The sequence below is a fragment of the Quercus robur genome, chromosome 11 (genome assembly GCF_932294415.1).
Source record: "Quercus robur chromosome 11, dhQueRobu3.1, whole genome shotgun sequence".
Lineage (NCBI taxonomy): Eukaryota > Viridiplantae > Streptophyta > Magnoliopsida > Fagales > Fagaceae > Quercus > Quercus robur.
The window spans coordinates 37,348,246-37,375,048 of record NC_065544.1 but is presented as its reverse complement, the minus strand read 5'-3'; the positions used below and the strand labels follow the sequence as shown (position 1 = coordinate 37,375,048).

At 31.2% G+C, this 26,803-nt stretch overlaps 1 protein-coding gene and 1 pseudogene across 1 annotated transcript; both read right to left on the bottom strand.

Moving 5' to 3' along the window:
* Positions 1-12,297: 12,297 nt before the first annotated feature.
* Positions 12,298-13,696, bottom strand: LOC126707114 (uncharacterized protein At4g06744-like). The gene has a single exon (XM_050406713.1). The coding sequence runs from the start codon at positions 13,633-13,635 to the stop codon at positions 12,379-12,381; it is 1,257 nt and encodes a 418-aa protein (XP_050262670.1). The 5' UTR covers positions 13,636-13,696; the 3' UTR covers positions 12,298-12,378.
* Positions 13,697-19,861: 6,165 nt separating this feature from the next.
* LOC126705884 (uncharacterized protein At4g06744-like) lies at positions 19,862-21,041 on the bottom strand (annotated as a pseudogene).
* Positions 21,042-26,803: the final 5,762 nt, after the last annotated feature.

The window sequence follows — 26,803 nt, the reverse complement described above, 5'->3', positions numbered from 1 at the left end:
CAGGTTTTTGACTAAATGCATTTAACTTTGTAAATATGTGATTTTAAAATAATTAAATATAGTTTTTTTAATTTATGAGAAAGAAAGGAAAACTGATTTTTTGACATTTAAAATAATTAAATATAAAATTTTTTAACTAATAAGAAAAAAAAACTGATTTTTTTGACAATTTATTATATTTTTCTTAAGACTGTTATCAAAATTTTTCTAAAATAATTCATTAATTCTTGTATAATGTTTTAAATAAAGTAATATTTTCGAATCCCTTTAACTTAAATTCACAAAGAGAGATGCTCTGACTACAATATTTTTACAATAAATCATAGGTGGTTAGTAGTTATTGGTTCAAATTTGAAACTAACATTAAGATTACTTTTTTTTTTTTTTAACAATAACAATCAATAACAACCTGTCATTTAAGATTTATTGTAAAAATATTGTAAAAATGTTATAAACATATCATTTCTTATTCACAAAAGTCTATATATCTAATTAAAAGAAAAGGTTCATATATTCAATCAAAAGTTTATTTAAAAAAAAAAAAAAAAAAAAAAAACATGTCATACAAATTGTCGGTGATGGTAGCTGGGGGAAGTATTAACTTTTGAAGGTGACACCCTCGGTGGGTATAACAGTTACTCTATTTTAAGATTTTCGTATCTTTAACAACATCAAAAAAATAAAAAATAAAAACAACAACAACAACATTATTTAAGGCTAACATGTTCACGCGCCAATTCTCTAAGATTGACAACGTAGATTTTGAATGGCTTTAATAGGCGCGTGTACTTTAAGAACCTTCGAAGCATTTTGTGGGATTGCTGAAGCTATTTCGACAACCACTTGTTCACATAACTGTTTTTCTGACGTTGTAACTGTTTTTCTTTTTTCTTTTTTTCTTTTTTAACTTTTACTACCTGGTCACGTGATGCACGTGATTAAAGCTTACGTTACGCAAGAGTGAAAAAGAGGTTGAGAATCATAGATTTGAGAACCCGGTGATGTGTCGGTGAGTACCTGTGTCAACTTCTATTTTGAGATAGTTTGTGTCCCCCTTTTTTTTTTCTTTCTTTTTTTCTTTTTTGGTTAGAGTGAGTTGAATTAATTGAAACTCACCATGTTCAGGATGATTTAGTATATACTATGTACAGTCTATTAGTTTACATGAATATAATATGGATTTTGCTAATATATGCCCTAAAGGCACATAATAATTAACTATTTTTGAAATTTTTTTTTTTGAGAATTGAAAAAAGTATTGACAATTTTTTCAATTTTTGAGAAAATATTTCAAAAAATATATGGTTTAATGTGTACCCTAAGGGCACACATTAACCGGACCCATATAATATAAGTAAAAATGTGACTAATTTTTTTTATTGCAAAAATAATTTTTGGCGAAAACACCATTTTGGTCCTTACATTTTAGAGTCACAGTCAATATGGTCCCTACATTTTAATAGCAGTCAATTTAATCTCCGTTATTTTCAATTTGCAATCAATTTGGTCTCCTACATTTAACTCACTAACGGAAAATACCTACGTGGCAAATTATGTGCACAGTTGGCACAATTAAAGCTGATGTGGCTTGTAAAAATAATATTAAAAAAGGAAAAATCAGCATTTTAATTATTAAAAAAATCCAAATCAACAAAAAATATATATTTTTAAAAAAATTAAAACATCCAAAAATCTTTTCTGGACAACCAAATATGTAAAAACTAAAAACTTAAGAAAAAAATCACATGGAAGATTCAAGATAAAGTACATCTCGACCCGTGGGTAGGACATCGGATGAGAGAGGTTTGGTGGAGATTGGATAGTGGTTGGGTTTTTCTTTCGGGGTCCTTGAAGTGGATTTATGCATAATCAATCTATTATGTCAACAACATAAAACCCAAATTTGGGTTGTACTTGAAGAGGGGGAGAGAGTCCTCAATGGATGTTGACAACATGGAAATGGTTCGCAAAAGGCACAACCATGTCCGGTGGATGGCAACGACATGGCAATGGCTTTCTTCAACCCTTGAATCAGTGAGCATGTTTGGCCAAACCGGTATAACCCTTGATGGTTTTATCGGCAGATGGAGGAGGGAGATAATGGTCAATTTGGGTTGGGATTTCTGCTTACAATTGCGTGGTGGAGGACATTGCCAAGGGTGGGTTGTTGGAGTGGGTAGTAAAGTTCCGATCTGTAATATTTCCTTTTGTTTTTTGTTTGGTTCTCGAGAAAAACAAAGAGGAAAATGTAGTGGGAAAAACAAAAATCCATCTACTACTTCTTATGGGCTTTGTATTATAGTTTCATTTCATTTTGTTCTTATTTACGTTTTGCCTAGGTTTTACTGCACTAAGCTCTTGTGTTTGTTGAAATGACTCTATGATATTTATTATATATTCTTTTTCAGTTTGGTTGCTAAGAAATGAAATTGTATTTAGAAAATAATTGAAACATCTCTGTGATGGTTTTAGTTTGTTGATATTACTTTTGGTTACTTTTGGTTGATGGAATTTTTTGGGGTGTGATTTTGGTGAGAGGGAATTTTTATTTTTTTTTTTTTTTAAATTCAGTTTTGTTGTGTTTGTTTGTCAAGAAACTACAAGAACAACAGAGAAAAGAAAAGAAAAGAAAAATCAAGTATTTTTTTCTTTAAAATTTGAGAAATTAAAATTTTTTTTCTATGCTGAAATGGCATTTTTTTAATTTCAATTAAATTCTTTATTATTTTATAAGCCACATTAGCTTTAATTGTGCCAACTGTGCATATCATTTGCTACGTAAGCATTTTCTGTTAGTGAGTTAACGGTAGAGACCAAATTGATTGCAAATTAAAAATAACAGAGACCAAATTGATTGTTACTAAAATGTAAAGACCAAATTGACTGTAACCCTAAAATGTACACTTTATGTTTATATTGCAAAAATAATTTTCCCCCCTCAAAATAGTCAGGGGATTCACAATCACATGGTATTTAACAAATTGAAACATGCAGACAACACAGACTCAGGATAGGTATATTAAATTTTATTTCTATGGACTCAGCGAGGTCAATGACATTGCTAAAATAAAGTTATTTAGATTGAGGAAATACGTGGGGGAACACGACGATGCCTCAATGATTACAGGTATCTTGTTCGCCAATTCCTTCTCTTCCCTCGCTTGTTACATTTATCTTCTTCTTTTTTCTTTTCTTTTTTTCCTTGTATAATTCAATAATAGAAAGAAATGGGAATTTGTATCGTAAACATTTCTATTAAAAATATGAGATGTCAATTTGAAGAATAAAATTTTAGACTCTTATTACCTAAAGGTTGTGGCCTTCTCTTGTTTATATAACAATTTCTTAACTTCTTTTATTTATATTTACGTGAGATAAGCTACTTTTTTGCTAAAATTTTATAGAAAACACTAGAATGCTTAGCTTTTATTTAGCTTTACTTGAGATAAGCTGTTTTTTGCTAAAATTTTCTTTAAAAAAAAAAAAAAAAAAAAAAAAAAAAACTCTATCTCACTCAAAACTAATAAAAAGAATTAAAATATAATTTTCTAACTCATTTTAAAGTCATTATCAAATATAGGAAAATGAGATAATTTTTTATAAAACACTTTGTGAAAAATTATTTATTTTCCAAAAAATATCAATGTCAAAATAATCTACATATCCTGTTGACATGAATTGTTGGACTAGTGTTATTTATGTTAACTTTTTTTCTTACTATTAATTTATTAGTTTTTTTAATTTTTTTTAATTTTTTTATTATACATAGAATAGATATGAAAACAAGGTTCTTGAAATTTTATTCAACAACTTATATCAAATTGTCACTGATAAAGCACGTTTTTGCCTCATCAGTATGTTCTCATCAATACGATGGACGACTTACAGATTATGTGTAAGAGAAAACACTAAGTAGATAATGACTTGCAGATCTGAGTATTAATGTTTGCTTACGATCGTTCTTAGTAATGATGGTTACTTTATAACCATTTTACACTACTCATCAGAGACTAATGGTCTTGTGATGTGAATTGTGAAGTCTCAACTAGTTTGGGAGAATAGATAAAGTCAATTAATAAATTTGAACAAAATTTTCTAAACTTTGGATGTTTGACGAGCTCTTTCTTCTTCTTTTTGGTTTTTGATTTTTGTTTTTTGGGTCTCGCTTTTTGCTGTGCGTGGGATATTTAAAGTTGGTCATAATAATTCATTGCCAGTTAACAAATTTAAGGGCCTGATGTAACAAACTAACAATAGGATACAAGAATCTAGTTGAGATAGAGAAAGCTGTCATCATAATTAATTCATTTAAAAGGCCAGGTCATTGAGATCACTCAAAATCATCGAAAATTAAAGTATGCATAGCTTAAGAACAACAAGAACAAGAATGAAAACTACAACAAAAAAGAATTTTCGTTACTAATCGGCATATTGATGAAATTTGGTATACATTAGAGTTATGTCAAATAGTCAAAATAAATATATGGTACCAGTACCACCAATTTATGTGCAGGGATAGGCCTTATTGAGGCAGCTACAATAGGTTCATTCTTTGATTAAATGGAATATATATATAAAATGGGTTCAAATTACACTTGTTATAACTTTACAAAATAGTCAAAATAAATATATGGTACCAGTACCACCAATTTATGTGCAGGGATAGGCCTTATTGAGGCAGCTACAATAGGTTCATTCTTTGATTAAATGGAATATATATATAAAATGGGTTCAAATTACACTTGTTATAACTTTACAAGAGTTACGTACTATTTTTAAACCGTTGATTACTATTAAATCTAAAGGTAGATAGAAAGTGTCATTAACTCTCTCCAACATCTTATTAAATGTTTTGTTAACTTATAGAAAATTCAAAAACTTTCCTTTCTTTACTATATTTTTCCCACCAAATTTTCTTATAATTAATTTTGTCCCTTTTTGCCAACATAAACATATATCTCCCCACCTCAGTTGATCTCCATGGCACTTGGCAAACACCGATAATTACTCTATGATCTCTTCTGTGGTATCATTGAAAGAATAAGAAAAACTTGCTTGGCGAGCTCTGGACCGTGTAGTGAAAAAATAAATAAAAAATTTTGATTTCAAGACCTTATCAAAGTGATATGTATTTAGTATTTACCGTATATATATTGTTACTGATGAGTTCTATTCTATATAAATTAAATTACAACGTGATAAACACTAAATAAATACAAGTTCAAATCAAATATAAATATCCTAGTATTTATCTTAAGAATAACTGTGAGTCAGTATAATACTCATCTTTTTTTTAGCCAGTAATACTTTCAATTGTAAATAGAGTTATGCTCTGGCTTCTTATAAAATACTAAACTATAGTAGACTAGTAGTATATATTAACCCCAAAAAAAATGGCCGGGTGTTGTTTAAATTTAATGAGGTTTTAAATAGGGGTGACAAAGTAAGTCCAAATCCTAAATCCACCCATTCTAATTAAACCCAAACCCACCCAATTATTAATTGGATTAAATGGGCATCAACCCAATTAAACCCAATGATTATTGGGTTTTAACTAAAAACCCATTGAGCCCCATTTAACCCAAAAAGAATAAACCCAAATTTAACCTAGCCCTTTTCATTTTAAAAAAAAAAAAAAAAAAAACCCAGCCCTCAGACGTTTCATTTTCCCTCATTTTCTTGGCCTCCAATCATGTTTTAATTGGAAACCCAATAGCTTCAGCAACTTCAAAGACTCTAACATCTCTTCCAACCACCTCTCTATCAATTATTCATCTGGATCTGGGTCGCCCAAATGGATCCTTTGCAACCTCGACTCCTTAGATGGTACTATCCTCAACGGAACCAAGCTACAACCAAACATGCCTCACGATCTCTCCAACGGCGATTCTATCAAGATCAGCAAGTACACTTGCATCCTTGTCAACATCATTTCCAGCCACGATTAGTTTGGTGGTGCTATGTTTGGTTGGCGAGAAAATGATGGAAAATGAGGAAAAATCGTGGCTAATGAGTGTGTCTTGTAATAATCGGCGTCCAGGTCATTCTTTAGGGGTTGATCGTAGGTAAGCGGTGGCTCTAACTCGTCTAAGTTGGAGGTGGCTTCGTGGTGGTTGTCCACTCATGGTGGCTACATTACTGGAGATGATCTCATATCTTAGATCCCAAGCCATCGATTCCAAGAATCCTACATTTTTTTTTTTTTGTGAAATTTAGTATGGCTTCTATTGGCGTTAGATTTGTTAGGCTTCTCTGTATTTCTTTGATTTGAGGTAAGATTTTTTAGGGCTTTTCTGTATTTTTCTTATTTTTGGTAGATTTCAACTGTTTGGTAGGTGAGAAAGTGTGGGAAAGTACAAGAAATATGTTTAATATTTTTAGAGTACTTTGGTCATTTTCACTTTAGTGACATTTTGGTAATTTTGGTAATTGGGTGGGTTGGGGTTTATCCATAATAATTAGGTTGGATTGGATTTGGGTTATAAACAATTAGTTAAATGGATTTTGATGGGTAAATGAGTTTTATATACCCAACCCAATTATGCCCACCCCAAACCTGCCCATTTGACACCTGTAGTTTTAAATAAATAATAAATAAGGAGAGAGAAATAAAAATGTTATTATAGGTGTAAAGCAATTAGCATTTAATGTTTTTTTAACTATTAGATTTATTAGAAATCTATGGCCTTAAAAATGTATAACTCTTAATATATATATATATATATATATGGGTTGGGTTCAAGTTACATTTGATGTAACTCTAAGTAATGTTACACAACCCAATAATTTCTTATTGAATTAATATTTTGAAAATCTAACCGTTGAATTACATGTTCTTAACATGCATGCCAATTTTCATATCAATCGGATGCTATTTACCATTTGATCTATAAACTCATCTTTTATGTATTATTTTAAATTATAAAAATTTTAATTTTAACAATTGATTGATGACATGGCTATTAATTTTTAATCACCTCGAAATTTTGCAAGCATGAAGAATATACGAAGATAATGTAATCTAATGGTAAATTTGTCAATATTTGCATCCGATTAAAAAATATTGAGTGGTGTAATATTACTTAGAATTATACCAAGTGTAACTTGAACTTAACCCTTTATATATATATATATATATATATATATATATATAGATGAGTTCAAATTACACATTTTTTAGACTATTGATTTCTATTAGATCTAATAGTTAAAAATAGACAAATAATACATCACCAAAATATATTTTTGGGTTTTTTTTTTTCTTCTTTTTTATTACAACAATTGATTTCTCTCCCCTTATTTATTACAATCATTGATTTCTCGTAGCAAAATTTGGAGTTACACCCTGTGTAACTTAAACTCATTTCTATATACCTATATTAAGTTGGGGTCCTAAATAAGAGTAATGTTATAGTTATAAATTATTTTATAATATTTTTACAAAATGTTGATATGACCAACCTTTTATTGGTTTTCATTTAGACCCACGATTAATATCACTTTTTCATTTATCAATAATCATTCACCACATCAGCAGTTTGTAAATTTTTTTGTAAATTAAATAATTTATATCTTTAGCATTATTCCCTAAATAATAAACCTTGTAGGGATATTTTAGTTTAAAAGTTATATTAACGGATACTTTTAGGACAATTATTAACAAACTATTTTAGGAAAGATTTGACACTATTTTTATAGGAAATAGAAAAAATTATCAAAATATTAATTACTCATTTTATTTTTCTATAAAAACTTTCTTAAAATAGTTCATTAACAAGTGCTCTTAGAACATTTATTAACACTTCCCTTAGTTTAAATTTTTATTTATTTATTTATTTATTTTGGAGATTTTAGGTTAATCTAGGGTAAATTTGACACTTCATACTCATTGCCCAATCATCCTAGAAATGAATAAAAACTTGGTCATTTCAAAAAAAAAAAAAAAAAAAAACTTGGTCTCATACTCACAGGCAATGTAAAGTCATTTCTTCGGCCTGTTATGAGGTTCTATTCTCCATGACCAAAGCCCCATTTCTTCACTCTATACATTAGATCGAGTCTGGTCCAAGGACTCAATAGTATCTGTTTTAGCCCATCTTAACAATAGCAAAGATTTTAGCTGAGATGTAAGATTAAAAGACAACAGCAATAAAAAATTATTAAAAAAAATAGTAAACAATTAAATAGAAATGCATAATGGTTTCTGGATAATTAAAATATAAAAAAAATACTATATTTTGAAAACATGCAAAGTAAGACTTCTCTTAGTAGGTTCGGCTTAATAGGGAATAAATAAATAAGGGAAAAAAATGCTGTACATTCGCTCAAGCGAGGGAATAGTGAAGGTCGAGCAAAGTTTTAATCTGGTTATTAAACTTGTCGCTTGAGATGACATAGTTCTGCTAACTTCAAATGGCTATACCTCATTTATTAAAATTCAAATTGTATCAAATTTGTGTTCATTTTGAAGCTATAAATTTCTACTTTCCAATAAAACAAGTTTCTCTTAGAAACTCATTATGCATGTAAAAAGATGTATATGGGCAAAAGATGATAAACTCATAGTCTTTGAGCAAATTTTGAAGTAGATTCAACCATAGCAAAATTATATTGATATTGATATACAAGCCAAATGTGGGCTATGTTTGGCACTAGGTTTTACCAACTAATCTATGAATCCTAACATATTTAATCAACTAGCATGTTTTTTGAGCTATGCTGATTTTAAGTGACGCCATATTTTGTCATATAGTTTCTAAAAATTATGACTAACTTTTTTTTTGAGAGAATTTTAACCTATAGTGTCTGCTCCTAATGATAGCTCTTTATCATTAAACCAAGATACCAATCAGTTTTTGGTGTAGGCGGAGATTAAACTCCAGATCTCTTATACAACCATCAAAGATTATACTAGTTGAACTAACTGGAACCTACAAAATTATGACTAACTAGTTGTAGTTGACACAGTCCTCATTGTGGTACAAATAATAAATTTTCCTATAGAAAATTACATGAAGATTGATTATATTTAGCTTGATAGGACTTCATTCAAAACTCAATAGCGAATTATTATTATGCCCAAAATTTCTTAGAATCTTATTTAATTACGTGCGCACACATATATAATTAAAATTTATAGAAAAAAAAATAACTAATCATAGAAGTTTTAAAAGTATGACAACATAATATCTAAAAATGAAATTTATGTGTCTTAACACTTGATTGCTTTAAAAAGAAGTTATGGTATGTTAGAATCATAGTCAAATGGTTAAATTCATTATTTTGTAATATCTTAAGTTTTTGGAGTAATTATTAATTAACCATGATATCATAGTAGGTAGTTTTAAGTTCAAACACATGTTATGAAGATTGTTAAAATAATGGAATAATGATTAAATGATTAAGTTCACCATTTTCTAATTATTTAACTTTTGAGGATAAATGGCAGCTTTTTAACCTGATCATATAATAATTAAAGTTGTTTGATTTTATATTGTGTCATGCAAATGGGTGTCATTAGGGTAATGGTTAACAATTTATTTTTAAAAAGTTTTAGCACTATTTTTATGGGAAATGAAAAAAAAATTATCAAAATATTAATTGTTTTTTTCTTTCTTTTCTCATAAAAATTTTCTTTAAATGGATTATTAACTATTATCCTAAGGATATCCATTAGCATTTCTCTTTCATATTATACAAGACTTTATTAGAATTTTTAATTTGATACGAAATTAGAGTCCAAATGGAATTAATTTTGTGAGGGAGTTTTTTTTTTTTTTTTTTTTTTTTTTTTTTTTTTGGGAGGTTGGGTGGTGTAGTGAGGGGGAGGGGATAAGGCCTAATGAAAAGTGGACTGGGCCCAAAAGCCATCTTTGCAGGTGTCATCCGCTTTTGTAAACTTTGTTCTCAATTTAAAGTAAAAAACTATTTTTTTTTTTAATTTATTATTTTAGTTGTCTACTTTTCAAATCCAACTTACATCATTTACAATACATCTAAGACATGTTTGGTACATTGTAATAATTATTACATGGGAATATGAATAAGTATTACAAAGAATGCATTAAGTTAGAATGTAATAAGTATTATTATTTATTAGTTTGGTGACCATTTAGGAATAAAATTCTGAATATGCATTTACAATTTAGTAGAGTATAAAAAGAATGTGTAATTAAATCATTTTAAGTCAAAGTGTATTTTAGGGTGTTCAAAATAGAGCTAATAATTAACAAGAAGGAAAATTTATTTTCTTTCATTTTGAAAATGTGGCAACTAATAGCTTTTTAGGAAATTTTTTTTTAAAAGTTATTACATAAGGTGAAGGAATAGATATTCAGTACTTTTGATAAAGAATATTTATTCTTTATTTTAAAGAATAACTATTTATAAGGAATAACTATTCATTGTAATAAAAACATAACTAAACAACTGAATAGTTATGCCATAAGAATATTTATTACATTATAGTATCTATTACAGTTTACTAAATGTGCGCCTATTAAAATATTTTTTAATTGAGTGCTTATAAAAAAGTAATAACAATATCAATTATTGTGTTAGAATAATGATTAAATGATTATATTTATTATTTCTAACTATTTAAACTTTTAAAATAATTGATAGTTGTGTGCAAAATTTTGAACGATAATGTAGCTGTGTATAGCCCTGTTGCGATTTCTATTTACGATTTTGGCCAATTTGGTTAAGAAATGAATTTATAAAGGAAGAGATCTTGTGACAAGTATTGTAGATAGAAAATAACACCCCTTCGGTACCAGAAATGAAATTCACAGATATTGAAATTAAATGAATTGGAAATTTTTTTATATAGTTTATCAAACACATGATTGTATTGACTAATGAAATACAAACAATGTTTTCTTTTTCAAATATAATTAAATTTAAAATAATTATATATTTAAATTTAATCAGAAAACCTAATAAATTACACTTAAAAGTACTAATTTTTCATGAAAAGTGGATTTAGTTAAGTTACTTGGGACATTTTAGTGGACCACTAATAATCCTAAATCCTATGTTTTTGCTTCATGGTCCATTTTGTTGTTTATAGAAATCTCTCTCTTTTCCCCTTTTCCCTCGTTTTGTTTTTGTCAAATTCTAGCATGAGTTTCGAATGTGGTCAGCATTATCCCAAGAGGGTAAAAAAATCGGTTAATATATATTTATGTTATCGTGGTTGTGCACTACTTGCACTTTGAGACTTCTCCACTAATCTAATGGTTCATATTATGGGGGCTTGCTCTACGTATTTCATGTCCATGAAATGTGATCCTAGATGTCGTTTCTTTCATTCAAGCACCACCCCCCCCCCCCCCCCCCCCCCCCCCAAAAAAAAAAAAATCATGTTCCATTCTTTTGTTCATGGTTGAACATTTAGTTTATTATGTTTTCAAATCTTACAATTAATTTAATTGGTTACTTTTAACACAATAAGATTTAATTTGTTAAATTCCTTTTTTTTTTATAAGATAGGATTTGAAATTATGATATCCACTTCATGATAATTAATTTTTATTATCACATCAATAGACCAATTAGTTTTTTTGTTTTATTATTAACATGATTCGAACTCAAATTTCTTATTGGAAACAAAAAATTTTACCGGTTAAATTAACTAAAAGTCTAGAACCCTCTAATTTGTTTCACTCTTAAATTATAGTATTGTTTCAATTGTAATTTCCATTATTGTTGTTATTATAGATACTATAGGATTTGGCAGGAGTTTAATAATAATTACTTTTTATTATTAACTCAAAATATCAATGAATTTTTTTGTTATGTAAGCAGGATTCGAACTTAGATCCATTTTTTTATTAAAAAGAAGGATTTTTACATATGCACCATTTGACTTTATTCATTTAAAAATATAAAATAATTATTTAATTGACTATTAAATAAATATTAACTTGTGCCCTTAAATTATTTATTAACAAAAATCTTTCCGTCAACTTTCATGAATATGCTAATGATCATGAGAAACTATATATATAATTATATATTTTTCATAGATATGCTTGTAACATTTTAAAAAGTATAAAGATTACCGCATTAAAAAAATCAAACATGAGCACAGGATCCAAGCGATCTGATAGCTCATCAAAAATAACAAGAGAATTAGCCCATTTCACTTCAGGCAGCAAGTCAATAAGCACCTATTAGTTGGCTCCACAATTTATTTATCTAGTATTACAATTATTTATCTATAATCTGTAGTGTATACGATTAACTTGTAGTACTTTTTCTTTCTCAAAAAAAAAAAAAAAAAAAAAAAAAAAAAAAAAAAAAAAACAAACAAACAAACTTGTAGTACTTTTTGGTTGGTGAATCAGGAATTTCTAACCAAAATCCATTTGATCCTCACAATCTCTCTCTTCCAAGAGCAGCATAAGACATCAATCTTCTCTTGGACCCCACTGGAGGAGCTTTTTTAAAGTGAGTATAAGTTTTACAAGGAACATAAGTACTCAACCACCAAGGGTATTGGCAGTGCCAGAATCTAGAGTAGAAGAAGAACCACCAGCACTCCCCCAAAGATTTCTGATCAGGGAGACCATAAATGCAATTGTCCCTTACATCAAGAACCCCTTTTTTTATCAGCTTCCTACACACAGGTCCAACATGAGTAAAATAGTTATCTGACAGTGAAAGATTCAACAGGTTCCCTAGTAGACACACCACCTCAGGCACCTCTCCATAGAGAGAGTTTCCAGCAAAGTTCAGCTGCTCAATACTATCCAAGCAGCCTAGCGACCACGGCAAAGGCCCAGTCAGAAAGTTGTTTCCGGCATCAAAGACTGTGGCCTTTTGTAACAATCCAATTTCGTAGGGAATACAACCGGTTAATTGATTGTTCAAGAATAACACTTCGAGCAATGTTGATGAAGCATTTCCTATGCTTCGTGGGATTGGACCGGTGAATTTGTTGTTTGCAAATGTGAGGTAGAGTGCAGAGGTGAAGCCAAGGTTCTGAGGGAGTAGCTGCCTTTTGAAATTGTTGTTGTTAATGAAAAGTACATCTAGGGTTTGCATGAAAACTTGTTGTGGCACTGTCCCAGTAAAGAAATTGTACCGGATGTCCAAGAATGATATATTGTTCATGCCCAACACTGCTTGTGGAAATTCCCCAAAAAATCTGTTGTTACTTATATCAAGCTCGTAGAAATATGGGAGGTTTGAGATATTTGGTGAAATAATACCAGAAAAGTTGTTGGTGTTGGCATGGAAGATTGCAAGGTCAGGAAGTTGGTCTATGAAACCTTCAAGAGTAGGGGCTGCAAGCTGAAATCCATTGAAATCAATGGCGGCGAGGGCCTTGGCGGATCTATTGTCCGGTGGGATATCACAGAAGAAGCCCTCGTACTTGTTGCATATGTCTGAACCAACCCACGTTTTGGTTTTGTTAAAGGGGTCTGCAGTGATTGTCTTCTTGAAACTTTGGATTATTGGGTAGACAACGGCGAGCCTTATGTCTACGAAGGTTAAATTAAAGTCCAGTGAAGGAGGTGGAGGTGGTGATGGTGAGCATGAGCATGTGGAGTTTACGCAGAGAAGGCATGGAAGGAAGATGAGGGAGGTGTAGATAAATTGTCTAATAAGTAGAGAAATGCTTGCCATTTTGATGAGGAAGAAAGAGATGGATTAGAAGCAATGGTGAGATCAGAGAACTTTGATTCTTGTTTTGTAGTAGTTGTTATATATTATATAAAATATGAAGCCAATATTTTATACACTCTTCCTCTTGTTAGTGGATTCTTTAGTGATGGAGATTAGAAAGTATTTTGACAATTCTTTGATAGTGGTTTGAGGTCGTTGTGAAGTCCCATAGTGAGCATGTTTCCACATTATTAGTGGATCGGACCACGAAGTAATAACAAGCGTATAAATTAAAGTTTTTAGAAAGTATAGATGTATGTGTTGAGAATAATAAGGTTCTCAATCTAAATACTATCGCATTTATTACTAAATTCTAAGTCATCAATTTCACAATTGACATATGTTATAAAATCATAGTTAAAACTCAAAACAACCAGTCTTCTACGTGAAGGTCTAAAGAGTATATCACGTCTTGAGAATCATTTAAATAAAATGGAGTACTTTTTATTTGTTATGATACGCATAATCACCCATAAACCACGTTTAACAATGATTTGAGAAAGCTATGTGAATTAGCACATCAATCAACTTTTCTATATTTACGCAAATTCCAAATATATATCAGTCACTTGGGGTGCTATACAGACGACAATGTTTTGTTGCGTTTGGCTCGACGTCATCACTGTGATATGATATCCAACTTTGTATTCTTGGGCTGAGTGTATGTTTGGATAGCACTTAAACGTGCTGTTTTTGTTTTTTCTTTTTCTTTTTCAGCCGCAACTGTTGACAGGTCTTTTGTGAACAGTGCATAAATGCACTGTTTTGAATTCCACAAACTTCACTTTTTATCAACTTTTTCATTAAAAATGGGTCCCACGATACTATTTACATATTTAAAAATTATTTTACTACAGTGTTTTCAGTTTCAATTTTAGCAAAATAAGTTCTATCCAGAAGAGTACCAATTAATCAAATTTCTTATTTATTTTTTTTATTTTATTTTTTCCGTTTGAAGTTTATCAAAACAGATGATCGGTTTTCCGCTTTGCCTTAGGCAAGGAAGCCACTTAGAATCTGAGATAAAGTTACCAAGTGTTAGAGATAGTATGATGCATAGGAGGCTCGAACTTATTATAGACTCGTATATCCAATTTTCACCCATTCTTATTTGGGTCTATTATTAATATCGTTTTTTCACTTATTAATAACCATTCACTATATCAATAATTTGCAAAAAAAAAAAAAAAAAAAAAGATGTAAAAATAGTTTGTAACTTTAGCATTTTTCTTCTTATAATAGCACTAATACACTTGTAATGCAATATACAACCCTAAAGTTAATATAGGATTAGAGATTAGACCATTATTACCACTGTACCTGGCTGTGTCGACTTCATCAAGCAAGATGTCCACCTCAAAGGGTTGAGCGAGGCAATGTTTGTGGCTTTGTGCTAAGTCTGGAGAGTAACAAATTGGACACTTTCGAGTTTGTTGACTCGGTGGATGGGTGGTACCCTCCCCATTTTATCACAATTTCAAGGTTGATGACTCTGGTGGATATTTTAGAAATGATGATTGGTTCTTGGCTGTGAATCTGTGATAGTTAATTAGCAAAAGAGCTTGGAGGAAATTTAGAAATAATGTGTCAATGGGCAGATCAATTTGTGGCATAATTTTAAGCTCTCAAATTCTATCTAAAATTCCCCCCTTAAATTTTGAAGTTCCTCCCTATTCTTCATCCAAACAAAGAAATTTTTTTCGACACAATTTCAAATTCTATCATGCGGCAAATTCCACCTAAAAATCCCTTATCCAAACGCACTACAAGAATCTCATTTGAGTAATTCAAGAGAAAATCTTCCATATTATTCTTTGCTTTGTCTTTTGGCTTCAATATATTGTTGATACCTATAGTTTAGTCCATAAGTGATTTTAATTAGTGATTACTTTTAGTGATTTTAAAAAAGAAATATATTGTTGATACATGACATTGGCAAACTAAAAAATGACATGTTATCACTCTATTCTATTAGACACACCGGGGACTAAAAGCAAACTTAGAGTTGGTTAGAAACTAAATTCAATCATTTTAAGTTTTTTAGAAACTAAAAGCAATCAGCATAAGTTTGTAGGGACTAAAAGATGATCATATTAAATTTCAGGGGATTAGAATTGTCATGAACTAAAGTTTAGAGACCAATAATAAATTTTGGCTTTTTTTTTGTAGGTATTGAATTAGGGAAAGAAAGTATTCAATTTATGAATGGGCATGAGTTTAATGGTTGAGCTTCATCACTCAATTTTGGTTACTATCTATGGAATTTTTATAGTTTTTAATGAATCGAAAATTTCTGTTTGCGTATATAATATCCAAAAATAAAAATAGTATTTGATGGGATGTAAATGGTAGGATTATATAAATTTTGTCATTTGCAGCATCATTTTAAAGGATTTGAAGTTGGAAAAAAGGAATGAGGCAACTTAAGTAGATTGACTTGACTCTACTGGCCCTCACAATTGCGTAGTTGGTGCTTTGTGGGCACTTGATCACTCACAGGTAGGCATAGAGTATTGTTATAGATCATAATGATGATGCCTTGACTCTATGAAACAGAATGGAAAGGGTTGGCACAATTAAAGATTCTAAAAACCACATGAATTTAGGATATTGCAATTTGCAAATACAATTTTTGTGACGGAGTTTGACAATCTGTAATGTCATTTGGCCTTAACAAATAGCAAAATTTCTTGTGTTAGGCTTGTATCTCAAGTATATGGAATTTTCTACTTTAAAATTTAGAAGTTTGATGTCTTAAAATTTAGATCCTAACCACAAATATAAAGTATCCTTTAGAAGGTTTTTATTTGATTAATTGGTATTTATAGGTGTTTCTAACGGAGATATCCAGAGTTAAAAGCTCTGCATCTCTAATTATCATCTTATATAGTAATTGTATATAAGAATTTTGAGGAGTAGTGCACTTAAACTTCTTTGGTTCACAGGTATTGTCCACACATGTTTGCAAGATCGAATAATTCATGGTGTTCAATGTAATTGTCCCCAGCAAGGCGCTTTACGCTGCACTTAGTTGAGATTTGAGAAGTCCTCACATTACTCACTGGCAATTTTCCAAGCACTAGAGAGATTGGATTTAAAGGTGGGTGTGCCAATAACTAGTGGGATGCCACATCACCAATTTATTATGTTTGTAGCTTAACTCCACTTCATCATTCTCACGTCATTCTAAGCTAATCTTTGAATTTACTATACCTTTAACTATTTATTATAGTCTTTCTAAATTCTAATCATTGAATAGTAGTTGTGGAAATTCATTTTAACGAAATTGAATTTGTGACATGAGTAAACAACGTACTCAATTCAAGGTCTTTAATTGGGCCTTAGATTCATACCAATCCAACCCCACAAGATACACCTAAGATTATAAACATTTAATAAACATGAGATAACTCTAATAGCTTTTCAAGCTTTTTGTTAATGGGTGTAGAAGTGCATATGTTACAAGGAAGAATCAAGCAGGTCTCGTTGTATTAAGTAGTAAAAAATGTAATAAACAAACAACCTCTTTAATTGAATTCTTAAAATAACTGATTGATTGCAAAAAAAAAAAAAAAAAAAAAAAAAAAAAAAAAAAAAACCAAACATTAACCGATTCACTTTGGCATTCATTAATTGAACCTTAACTTCAACTACCAATCAAAAAAAGTCGGAAAAGTAATTCTAACTATCACACCAAAGACTCTCAGTTAAAATGTATACCTTCAAAATTCAATATAAAGTTATTAATGGATTTTCATACCATAACAAAAGTAACATATTGAATACTCGTGTTTGGATAGCAGGATTTTGACACATGAATTTGGATTTAGATGATTAAAATTTAAGTATCTTGTTTGGATAGTTTAAAAAAAGTGTTTGAGCATTTTAATATTAATTAATTAAAATTGATTTATATTACAACATAAATGTAAAAAATATGGGAGTTAATATGGAATACGAGAAATTAGTGAAAATATATAATTCCATATTGAAAATGAAAGAGATTATTTTATTCCTTTTAATTGTAGTGATTAATGAGCTAATATGTATTGATTCAAATATTGAGCTTGCACTGGTTACAAAGTTTAGTCAACCAAAACTTAAATCTGCTTAAAGAAAGCGAGTGTCATGCCTCAATCCAAATAATGTTATATATTTTCTAATCTCAAATTAATAATATTCAGAAGTGTTATTCAATTTCTCTTTGTATTATTTTCATTATTATTGTGTTTGCACCAACAAAAAGTCAAGGATTTAGATTTGACAATCCACCAAGAATTTTAAATCTTAAAGTTCTTGAATTTGAAATAACTTATAAACCTATAGAATTTTAGAAACTCATAAGACATACTTCAATATTTATAAATTTAGAATTAAGACATTTAAAATACACCACTCTAAAATTTAAATCCAAATCTAATTCTAAATCCAAACCCAACCTAAGTTAATTCCCAAGAAAAGTATTCTTTAATGCCCATTGCTTATTCATAACTTAACAAATATGAAGAGAATAACATGCATATGCAAATCAATCAATCAATCAATATATATATATATATATATATATAGACACATGCACACATGAGATTCTGTCATGTGGCACATATTTTGTAAAGAAAATTGAAATACTCTCAAGCTTTACATTAGATATAAGAATAAATTAAATATTGACTCTTTTTTTTTTTGTTCAATGTTTCAATATTTTTTTAATTTAAAAAAATAGATATTCTTTATTTCATTTGGTTCAATGTTTTAAAACTTTTCCTCCCTTGCATATATACACAAAACTCTTCGCATTTCAATTTAGCATTTTCACCTCTTGCACTTCTACTCCTTTATATATACCTACCCATAGCACTTCATGACATCTCATATCAAATACATGCATACTAAAAAAGATGTCATTTACCTTCAATCTTTCAAAGATACCTACCTAGCTCCAACATTGTTGTATCATCTAATCTTAACTCGTATGCATGGTTTTAAAAACCGAACCAGTTAAAGAACCGTTTTTTTAAAAATTTCCGGTTCAACCCCGATTTTTGATCGATTTTTGGCCAGTTTTCCGGTTGTTGACCGGTTTTGGAGCTTTTAACCGGACCGGATTGACTTCCGGTTCCCGTTGAACCGATCGGACCGGCCGGTCCGGTCCGGTTTTTAAAACAGTGCTCGTATGAGTTGGCTACAACCAAGAAGGGGCCTTTGTAAAGCTTGACGTTGTGAATTTGTGGGTTTTGTAAAAACTGTGATTGACTATAAGCGTTTGGGATGTGTTTTGTTTTATAATTGTGGAGAAAGAAAAATGCGCATTCTATATCAACTTTTATTCTATAATATTCCTCCATAATTGTTTTTTATTAATATTTCTTATTACTTAAACTGAATAATTATAATGGACATACGTGTGTAATTAATAATTATTACTTCTTATGATGAACTCATTACTAACAAAATTCTATAATAATTATGCTATAATTTATGTACAACATTCTCCAAAATCATCTTACATGAAACATCATCTATGCAGCACATAGGCAACTTACTAATATAATACAAAGGCCCTTCATGACTTAGAATACATATCCTATGTACCATTTGTTGTGTACTACTTTATGTTCCACCAATTACAACTTATCATATATTGGTTTTACTTTTCTTATAAAATAACTAAAGTTTAAAAAAAAAAAAAAAATCAATACATAGCAAGTTGTGATTGGTGGAACATAAAGTGGTACACAAAAAATAGTACAGATGAAGCAGGAAAATCACAACCTATAAGAGTATCATAGGATCTTGGTGAAGCAGCTACAGCCATTGGTTGATTATCAATTACATGGAATTACTTTCTTGAAGCATGGACGGAGCTGTTATTAGACTAGGGGGGGCAATGGCACCCCCTAATTTTTTTTAAAAAACATATTACTATATTAATAGGTACTAATTTTAGTAATTTTGTTCAATAAAATTATACTTTGCCCCCCTTAATAAGGTCATCAATTCTTTTGAGTGTAATGTCATAGCCACAAATGTTTTTACAATATTTATACAAACTATTAAAGTAGCAAATTCTTATTAGATCGTATACTTGCATAACTTTTTACTTATCAATAACTACCACTACATTAGTAATTTGTAAAAAATTTGTAGTTTTAGCATTTTTCACCTTTTAAAGAATACAAAAAATAAATAGATTAAATCTAAAACAAAATATATAAGCCCAAAAAAATTAAACCAAAAACAAAAGTTACAAATAATAAAACTAAAAAATTAAGCCCAATGAATTTATTTTACCCAAAACAAACAACTTGGTCATTTAAAAAATTTTAAACAAAAATCCTTAGTAGTAAAACAGTAGATTCAAAGGTCAGAGCCGCCGCATACAGCTAGCAGCAGAGTCACCCCCCCTAACTCTTAGTCCTGGTTCCATCCCTGTCTTCAAGGATTGCAGATTGGGGCAAGTGTAGTACTTGTACTTAGAGAAAAATGCAAAACATTCAGCCTTTGATCTCTGATGAGAAAGGCCTAGAATATTATTGCAATTCATCCTTACATCAAGTATCTTTTATTCGATCAACTTCCTGCATATAGGACCAACCTGAGTGAAGTAGTTATATGATAAGGAGAAGTTATACAGATTAGGGAACTTGCAAACAGCTTCAGGAACCTCCCCATAGAACTGGTTTCGAGCCAGGTTGAGCAGTCCTATGTTGAACAAGCACTGAAATGATTGTGGTATTGGACCTATGAACTGGTTGAAGCTCACATCAAAAACTGTGGCATTTTTTAATAACCCAATTTCCCATGGCAAGCACCCAGTGAGACTGTTGCCCAACAATGCTTGTGGAAATACCCCAAAAATTCAGTTGTTACCTATATCAAGCTCGTAGAAATATGGGAGATTTGAAATTTTTAGTGAAATAGTGCCGAAAAGTTGTTGGTATTGGCATGGAAGATTGCAAGGTCAGGAAGTTGGTCTATGAAACCGTCAAGAGTAGGGGCTGCAAGCTGAAAGCCATTGAAATCAATGGCGACGAGGGCCTTGGCAGAACTATTATCTGGTGGGGTATCACAGAAGAAGCCCTTGTACTTGTTACATATGTCAGGGCCAACCCAAGTCTTGGTTATTTTAAAGGGGTCTGCAGTGATTGTGTTTCTGAATCTTTGGATTATTGGGTAGGCCACGGCGAGTTTTTGGTCTCCAAAAGTTAAATTAAAGTCCGGTGAAGGAGATGGTGGTGATGGTGAGTCTGTGGAGTTTACGCAGAGAAGACATGGAAGCAAGACGAGGGAGGTGTAGATAAATTGTCTGATAAGTAGAGAAATGATCCCCATTCTGATAAGGAAGAAAGAGAGATGGATTAATTAAAGAACTCTGATCCTTGTTTTATGGTAGTTTTTGCATATTATATATAACATGAAGCCAATATTTTACATACTCTTTCTATTGTTAGTGGATACAAATCTTCATAATCATTATGATTCTTTAGAAGTGATGGTAATTAATTATAAGTATTTGACAATTCTTTGATAATGGTTTCCACATGTTCTTGTTAGTGGATCAAGCCACGAAGTAGTGGTAGAGTTAGAATTTTAATTTAGTGGGAACAAGATTAAAAGATAATGTTAAAAATTTAAAAGGCTAAAAAATATTGATCGATATTAATTGTAAAACAAATAGACAATTGTAAGCAATTGTAATTGTAAAATCTACCTTGATACAAGTTCATTTAGAATTTAATCCGAACCTATTACTATGCTTAGAATTTTTCATAATCTCAATTAACTACAAATAGAATTTTCATATCATTAAAATAAATAAACAAAAACAAAAAAAATCATAGTTATAAACAATCAAAGTACAGTATGATATTAAATGAATAAAGTTTGATATTGTTTCCTCTAAAAAAATCATCAATAAACAATCAAAGTATGAGATTCATCTAAATACATAAAGTTTATAATCTAATATGATTTTTCAAGATCAGTTGAGAAAATAAATCAATTTAAAAGTGTTATATGTCTGCAAAGTTGTATAATTTCATTGCCTCAATTACTTTTATAAAAGCTATAGTATTCAACCCTATTTTTAGTCTATTCTTCACAATGGTGAAAAAGTAAAAGAAGGAAAAAGAAAGAAAAAAAGAAAGAAAGATAGTATAGGGTTTTAGGCTTTTAGGGTTTTAGTATTGTACAAGAACATTAAAAATTTATTAATTATTTTTATGTAAAATATTAAATATGGATGAATGAGTTGTCGCGAGACGAGAAATAATTGGGAGGGTAAACTACAGATTTGGTCCCTATCCTTTACATTATATGTCAATTTGGTCTCTAACATTTCAATTGTGTCAATTTGGTCCTTAATTTTTTTAATGTCTTGTCAATTTAGTCCATTCTATTATCTATTGGATGGAAAAAACTGATGTGTCAAACAGAATAATATAAAATTACTTTCTAAGTCACGTCATCTCCCAACAATATTGCCACATCATCTTAAAAAAAACACAAATTAAAATCTTCACACAGGTGAGTCAGCATTCCTTCTTTTTGGTAATTATCTTACTTTTTTTTTTTTGAATATAATTGTCTTACCTTCTTCACACTTGACTTCACTATTGTCTTCCTTAAACATCTCCTCTTATTTACCCAGAAACAAAGATCTTTTTTTAATAAATTTTTGTACCAAAGACAAACATATATTCTGGTGTTTATATGAGAGTGAGACTAAAGAATGACTAATGATCAGAATTTGTACCACAACAAAACACTAAAGGTTCATCTTGCCCCTAAAATAACAAACATGTCTTTCACAGACCGAAACAAAAAATGTGGGATCTAAATGACTCGCCTGATCAACAAAGAGATGATGAATCTGAAGGTTGCTCCTCCGAAAAGACTTCTTTTGATGGAGACGATGACAAGGGCAAACGGGTCGTATAGGTGTCAAAATCAAGCTCCTCCGCCGTGGTCATTGAGGACGGATCTGATGGCGATCAAGACTGTGACCTACAAAAAAATCAAGCGGCATGGTAGCACCAACAAGCTATTCGGGTTCTCGTTCAATGAGAGCAACGACCCACAACCCGTAACCCACTTGAGAGAGAAAACGCGCCGCCGAAGAGAGAGACGAGAGAGAGAAATCGCGAGATAGAGAGAAACGAACCTATAGCCGCCGCCGTCCACTCCGCCGTCTGCAACTTCATATCTTGACTTCATTTTGTCTGTGTATTGCATCCGGCAACTCCGTAGCATAGACCATTATTAAAGAAGAAAAACGAAAGTTATTTTAATTCAATTCTGAATTTGTGAGGAGAAAAAAATAAAGGGCGGAGAGGCATCTTTGAGTGTGTGGGGTATCTCATATCTGCGTGACGATGATTATTGTAAAAAATCCAACAACAGCGACAACCAGGCATAGCCGCCCCAAAAGTAAATGCGTAAATTTTTTAATTTTAGTTTTTTTTTTTTTTTTTAATATGACTTGGCAATACAGTTTGAAACCCGGACCGGACCGTACGGTCCGACCGGAAAACCCTCAAACCGCTCATTTTTACGGTTCTTTAAGCTTCAAGAACCGTTCTATAGAAAAAAACAGGGACCCGTGCGAACCGCGGTTAGACCTCACGGTTCTGAGAACCGTGAACGGTTCTCGCGGTTCTCACGGTTCCTTTTTTTTTTTTTCATCAAATACCAGCTGAAATGCACTTTGGACTTTTTTCAGATCTGGAACCAGTGAGGGAAAAAAAACAAACTGAGAAGAATAAGATTACAAAGTACGGACTATGCAAAGTTGAAGCAGTAAGCTAGCAACCCAGCACAGATCGTCAGTTACGGTCTTCATCTTCGTCTTCAGCTTCTCTTTCTTCTTTTTCTCCTTCTTCTCTTTCTTCTTTCCGTCTCCACTGCTGTGGTTTCTGAGTTTCTCACACTTCTCTCTGTTTTACTTTTTGTTGCAAAGAGAGAGACTAAAGGATCGGACTAAAGGATAAAAGGAAAAAACTGAAGTGTAAATTAGTGAGGTTAGGTGAGGTCGGTGTGATATTTAATTGGGAGTGTATTTATTAATTAATATTTTTATTTCTTTGTACTTCCTAGACCTAGATACCCACGTTACTTTACAGCTCATATGTTTGCATGCTAATCCTAGAAAACCACAACACTGGCACCGGATTTGAACCAAAAAAGAAAAAAAACAAATGGACTAATTATATAAGTACCAAATATATAAATATAATAATAAACCAACCTCACTACAATTTTATTAAGTGTCCTTCTAATATCTATATTATTACAATATTACTATCACGAATTTAACTAAACAACATATAAATAAATAAAGAAATATTATATCTATGTGTGTTTAGGATATAATATTTTTTATTTGTTTTGTGAAAATTATGATATGAAAAAATACATTTAAATATAGATTTTTATATTTAATTGGGTTATTTAATTTAATTTTTCTATTTATACTAATTTAATATATTTATTTATATTTAAATAATTATTAAATTAATTATGACGTCATCACGGTTCGACCCCGGTTCAACCTCGGTTCGACCTTAAAAACCTTGAACCTCTCCCTTTTACAGTTCAATAAACGGTCCGGGTCTGAAAACCTTGGTTGACGTGGCATATAAAGTAATTTTTTATAATTTCGTTTGACATTTCAGATTTTTCTATCTAAAATGTAATGGCAGATAATTAATATAACATTAAAAATGTTAAGGATCAAATTGACACAATCAAAAGGTAAAGGAACCAAATTGACATATAGTATAAAGAATAAAAACCAAATTTGTAATTTACCCTAATTGGAATAAAGAGGGAAAAAAACATTGGTGTGAATAATTGTGCGGTGAAAACGTGTGATATAGTGGCTGAAATAAATTGAGTGTGGTGACTTTTTTCTAAGTGTGAGGATGATTCTTTAAACTTTATAGTATATTAGGAATTTTTTTTTTTCATTTTCCTACATCAGTATGGCGGTTTGCTAACTTTATATCGAGAAAGTGGGAATGCTTTTTTTTGTTAGGAATCACTTTATAAAAAAAGATGACCAGTTTTCCGCTTTGCCGTTGGCGAGAAAGCCACCTAGAATTTGAGATGAAGTTACTAAGTGTTAGAGATATTATGATCTAAGATGCTCAAACTTTAATAAAAGGATTAGCTACTATATATGGTGGCTGTGACCTCCACCACTTCATCAAGCAACATGTCGACCTCGAAGGCAGTGTTTCTGCTAAGTTCGAAGAGTTACGAATTCGACAATTTTCTTGGCTGTGAATCTGTGTTTGTTAATTAGCAAAAGAGCTTGGAGGAAATTTAGAAATAATGTATGTGAATGGGCAGATCAATTTGTGGTGTAGTTTTAAGCTCTCAAATTCTAGCTAAAATTCCTCCCTTAAATTTTGAAGTTCCTCCCCATCCTTCATCCAAACAAAGAAATCATTTCCACATAATTTTAAATTCTATCAGGCCGCAAATTCTACCTAAAAATCCCTTACTCAGACGCATGACAAGAATCTCATTTGAGCAATTGAAGAGAAAGTCCTCCAATGTCATCCTTTGTTTTGTCTTTTGGCTTCGATATTTTGTTGATTTATATTGTTTAGTCCATGAGTGATTTTAATTAGTCGGTGATTACTTTTGCATGACAAAGCTAAACTAAAAATTGATATGTTATGACTATACTAGACACGTTAGGAAAAAAAAGTGAACTTAGAGTTGGTAAGGGACTAAATTCAGTCATTTTGAGTGTTTTAGAAATTAAAAGCAATCAGATGAAATTTGAAGGGACTAAAAGGCGATCATTTTAAATTTCTGGAACTAAATTTTAGAAACCAACAATAAATTTTGAACTTAAAATACAATTTTTTTTTTTTTTTGGCTAAACAAATAAAATAGTAGTTGATGGGATGTAAATGGTAGGATTATATAAACTCTACTGTAAGGTTGAATTTATTCAACCATCTAATTGGCTTTATTCCGTGCCAAATTTGCTTGTAATTTAGCATTTAGTAACCCTGTATTTAGGTGGGTTTGTTGTAAGGGTAGTGAGTGAGATAGAGTGAAGATTGCTCAAAAGTGTGCAAGAAAACAGAGACTCGCGGCTGGGACTCGCGGGTGACTCGCGGCTGCAAGCCGCCAGAAGTAGCACATGTGCCAAGCATGCTGGAAGATGAACAGTCATGCTAGCTGGAGCACTATAGGACAAAACAGGACAACTGGCCATACGGTTAACTCGCGACTGGATCTCGCGACTTAGTCAAGCCGCGAGGTCAAGCTGCGAGCCACCCCTGTTTTGTAAAACCTGACGTTTCACATTCCTCTCCCACTCCAGTATAAATACCCCTTTTACCCACGATTGAAAGAGAGCTTCCAGAGAGAATTTTGAGAGAGAAACCCTAAAGAAAAACCAGATTGTTTCACCCACAATCTCTACCTTAGAGTCTCTTCAAATTCCTCAACTCTCTTCCTCTTCATTGTCAAATCCTTGAGAGGCATTATACCAAACCTGGTTCTCACCATCATCATCACTGTGAGACAGTTGTTTGGATTTCTGGGAAGCAGTTAGGAAGGAGCCAATCTTCATTGGTTGATGCTACGGTCTAGTAGCGGAATCCGGGAAGCTAGAAAAGAAAAAGGTTCGGCGCAACCTCGTTGGAGCAAGAAGCTTGGAGGGCTTAGGTGCACTGGGTAGATTAGGCTTGGAGGGTCTATTGCTGTCCTTGTATCCCAACTGTATTTTCTAGTGGATTGATTACCGCTTGGAGGGCGGCGGAGAGGTTTTTCGCCGAGGATTTCGGTTTCCTCTTCGATAACACATCGCGTGTTGTCTTTGTGTTTGCATCTTCCTTCCTCTCTATCTTTGCCTTTATATTATCTGCTGTGGTTTTATTTTGATATGGCTTAGATAGTCTTTAATCAATTTCGTATTATAGCATGTGTTAAGTTTCCGCACACTAGTTGTTTGACATATTGCTTGTATTGGTTAAGTTGTATTTTGGGGGTCTAAACGTTCAAAGGTGTTTTGTACACGTTTTTGAACTTTCAATTGGTATCAGAGCGGGTACACTGCTATTGGTTTCATTACCATTGTATGATCCTTGACCTCTTTTGAGATGGA